Below are 4,259 nucleotides of genomic sequence, written 5' to 3' on the forward strand. Positions count from 1 at the left end.
TGAAGAACTTAATACCCTGGGATAAGCCTGGTTGTTTGTGTTGTTACATTAGAGGAATGAGGCCAGAGGACTCTTCCTTCATGAAATCTTTGAAGTACTTAGCTCCTAGAAGTCCCATTTCCTTCCAAGGGAGCCCAGGGCACTCAGAATAATTAACCAAACCAGGCATTTTGCCTGTGCATGAAATACAAATGCATGGTTGTATGTGTGTGCAAGTAAAGATGCAATGTTTTTTTCCCCATCTACTTGCTATCTCCATATGTTAAGCACGTTACTGACTAGGGTGGAGAAAAAGTTTTGTTCTGAAGCTTAAGAAAACATGCTATATTTATTTTTTATTTTTCAATATAATGGATAAGAATGACTTAAGCACTGACAGTACAATGACTGTAGGGGCAAATATAGAAGTCAATATTATTTCAGGTATGCCTCACAGATTCTGTCTTTGATTATACATATGTAACTTCTATTGAATTCATAGGAAATTGCACTTATTCTGGCCACTGGTAGCAACTAACTCATAGGTTATTCTACTTCATCCCTTAGAAAGTGTTAAAATTAACCAGAAATTGGACATCAGGAATGTGCCATTCTCTTCTTGAGAATTGCAGTGATGTTTTGGATGCTCACCAGAAAAGCCTCAGAGATTAGATTTGGCTTCTTTTTTTAATCTGTACAATTCTGACTCATCAAAACAAAAGTATTTTCTGGGAATCAACAGATTATGACAACATTTTTATAGGTATTTTGAAAAGTCTAGCTTTTGAGTTTGTTTCTAATTTGATCTTATAAGATATAAATATTTTCATAGACATTAAGGCTGGAAGGCACCTCAGAAAATCATCGAGTCCAGCCCCCTGCCCCAGGGGCAGGAAGTCAGCAAGGATCATAGGATCCCAGCAAGACAAACATCCAAATGTCTCTTGAAGGCGTTCAAAGTAGGTGCTTGAACCACCTCCGGTGGCAGTCTATTCCAGACCTTGGGGGCTTGGGCAGTAAAGAAGTTCTTCCTTATGTCCAGCCTGAAATGGTCATGGAGGAGTTTGTGACTGTTCGACCTAGTCATCCCTTGGGGCACTCTGGTGAGCAGACGTTCCCCCAGATCCTGGTGAACAACCCTGATAAACTTACAGGTGGCCACCAGATCACCCCTGAGCCTGCACTTTTCCAGGCTGAAGAGCCCATGATGTGCTAAACAGTTTTGGTGGTGGTGGTGATGGTGTTTGAAGTGGAGATCACTTCTAACACCCAAGGATCCTTCACCAAATCAGTGTGTCAATATTAGCTATTGTAGGGGAGGGGGATTTTCAAAAGTGCTGAAAGGATGCAGGTGTTGAAATCTGATTGACCTGCTTCAAGCGTTAAATAACTTAGGCCATGTCTATCCTGGCTTGCTGCTATGCTCAGACCATCCACCAAGAAATAGTCCTTGCCTGTTCACTTTGACTCTGTCCTAGTTCAGCAGTTAAGTAAAACAGACTGTTCAGAAACCAGAGAGTGGGATTAGGGCAAATACTCAGAATTCTTTTAAGCTACCTAACTGGCTATGCATTGGGTGGAGCTTGTTTTTCATGATAATTTCACATTCAGCAGGCAGACAATTTAGTTATGGCCTTATGTGCTTTTTAAAATTTTACTCTCAGTCTTGATATGGGATTTTAGGCCTACAACCCTCCAGCTAGAAAATCAGAAACAAACCATTCTTACCTCATTTCTCTCATACCACCCAATGTTTTGCATTTTTGAAAATGTCTGAGACCGTTTCACCACAAAGTAAATGAGGTAACCACTTCCACATAAGCAGCAAATGATGAGCACGTTTGCAAGAACTCGAAGGAATCTTCTCAGATGAATGTTCTCATCCTTGTTACTTTCTTGCTCATCCACAATAGACTCCTTAATAAATAGGTGAAGAATTGTAGTATGTGCATAGATTCACAGGTTTAGACCAGAAAAGAATATTACATTATTTTATCTAAAACATAGGGTCCTTACATTTCACTATTATCACTGAGCTCAATGACTTGTTCTTGACTAAAGCATATCCAGAAAGACATCCAATCTGGATTTGAACACATCAGGAGATGGAGAATCCAACACTTCACTAGTAGTTTGTTTCAATGCTTAATTAGCCTCAATCTTAAAAATGTGTGTCAAATATCCATAGTGATATTTGGTGGGGGGCTTTGGCCAAGCTTCAGGTTACAGCCATCAGTCTGTTAAATGCCTCTCTCGCATAGATTATAGAGCCTTCTTTTATCTCAGTGAAGGAAAGTTTTTATGCTATGATTAATCTTTTTTATAAACTAAATAATTTATTAAGTCACTCACATAAGTCATTCTGTCTATCCCTGAACCACCTGTGGCATTTTTTTCCTGAGACAGAGTAAACACTAACTCTAGAACAGTTGGAAATAGCTTATGTGTTTTATCAAATGTCCTGGTTTTATCTATACTTGATGCACTTGTGTCCTCTCTCCTTCTCCTAGGTTTTCTTTTAACAACAAAAATTCAACTATTTTATGATTAACTACTAAATTACAAAGTTTACTTGATTAAACTTCATAATCTGAAGTATCAATAAGTAGCATAATCTCCAATAGAATATATTTTTATTGTTTATATGAGCAAAGAAGCGTTTGGGTATCATATTCCAACACCAAGTCACACCAAATAGTGGGAGGAAAAGACAATGATTAATGGATACTTTGATTAGTTAGGATTTTAACTTTTGACCTGAATCCAATATCAATTATAGAGTCCTTAACTTCAAACTAAATCTTTTAATATTGGTCACACTCAAAATATTTATTTGATGAAAAATGGCTTCTTAACCAAAAAACTACCAGTTGGAAAATTCTAGAAACCCTGCCCCTATCTTTTTAGGTTAAAAAATGATTGGCTTAGCTTTCCCTTAAAGTTTTTGCTGCTTTCATTCAGTGAGAAAAAATGTGATTTGGAAGTAAACTGACCTTTATTGGAAACTGACTTTTTTCTGCTTGATTTCTGGATTTGCAATGAATTATGAAAAAAAAATCCCTTGGAAACTGGTTAAAATTGTCTGCTGAAATAGCCATTTTAAAATTAACTATAGTTGATCTTTTTACAGATTGCTCTTTTCCATAGCAACTTTCTTGGGAATTAAAAAAGGTCAAATTCTGTTCTCAGCTAAACAGAAAAACTGAATTCAGTATAAAATAACAATGCATGCAAATTCAGGAGTGATGCATAGGGGGTGCACATGCACCCTCTGAGCATGGCGGTGCACCTTCTGCAAAAAGGCCACCAGCATCTGCGGGGGTCCATGATCGCCACTGGCTGCTGCGGTTGGTTGCTGACCTGTGGTCAGTGCTTGCCACCCTCCCCCCTGACTGGCCCCAGTGCCAGTGGTGTTTGTGAGAACTGCGTGCTTACTGCCACCGGGCTCCCACCACCATGCTCCTGCCATTGCCAGTGCAGCCATGCCCCGCCAGCCACTGGGGGCACGCACCATTCATGTTCAAATTAATGTAATCATTGTAGGCTTAAGACACTGTAACTTAAGTAGAATTTTGGCTTATGAGTTAACCTACTGAAACTTTCTGGCAGACAGGCAGGTGGGTCTCATTTTAGCAAAGGGGATTTTAAATGAGATGAGAAAATAGGAGCAGCAAGAGGTCTTGAAAGGAGAAGCCCAGGAAATAACTATAATGTGATGGTGCATAGACTTAGTGGCTATAATCACAGTTTTATTTCTAAAACAGACTCTAATGCAGCAGGAAAAAAAAAAATGTTAGGGAGGGAATAAGCCTGGACTGCTTATGGGTTGTTGGTTTGTTTTTTTTTGTGGGGGGGGCATCATCTTTTTCTTGACCATGAGGAAAATTAGTATATAGATCCAAATTTCCTAAACCTACTTCATCCTTAATAGGAAAGAAAGAAAGTTCAATAGGAAATTGACCCTAACTGATAGTTTTCATTCAGTGCTTAAAAGGAAATTTCAGAAGTATATACAGTGGATTGCTATTATTGGAATCACTTCGGGAAATGGCGATTTGATTCTATTAACTGGATGATTCTATTAAAAGGAGACCCTTTTTTTTTTTTTTTTTTTTTTAAGAACACAGATACGCATTCCTCCCCTACAGCTCCCTGGCCCTGCTTGTGCCTCTCACTCCCCCTCCTCCCCGCAGGCTCCCCAGCCCTGCTGGTGCCCCTTGCCCCCAGCCACAGCCCCCTGGCCCACCAGAGGGCCCCCCCCTCAACTGCTAGGGTTACAA

At 39.5% G+C, this 4,259-nt stretch overlaps 1 protein-coding gene across 1 annotated transcript in view; it reads right to left on the reverse strand.

Moving 5' to 3' along the window:
• Positions 1-4,259, reverse strand: part of LOC109311735 (transmembrane channel-like protein 2) — a 59,281-nt gene that overhangs the window by 26,674 nt on the left and 28,348 nt on the right. Inside the window, exon 10 of the mRNA XM_019537541.1 lies at positions 1,708-1,896. Within this exon, the coding sequence (XP_019393086.1) occupies positions 1,708-1,896 (189 nt within the window). The remainder of the gene's footprint in view (positions 1-1,707; positions 1,897-4,259) is intronic.

Source organism: Crocodylus porosus, unplaced genomic scaffold (genome assembly GCF_001723895.1).
Source record: "Crocodylus porosus isolate Cpor-Errol unplaced genomic scaffold, CroPor_comp1, whole genome shotgun sequence".
NCBI classification, from domain to species: Eukaryota; Metazoa; Chordata; order Crocodylia; family Crocodylidae; genus Crocodylus; species Crocodylus porosus.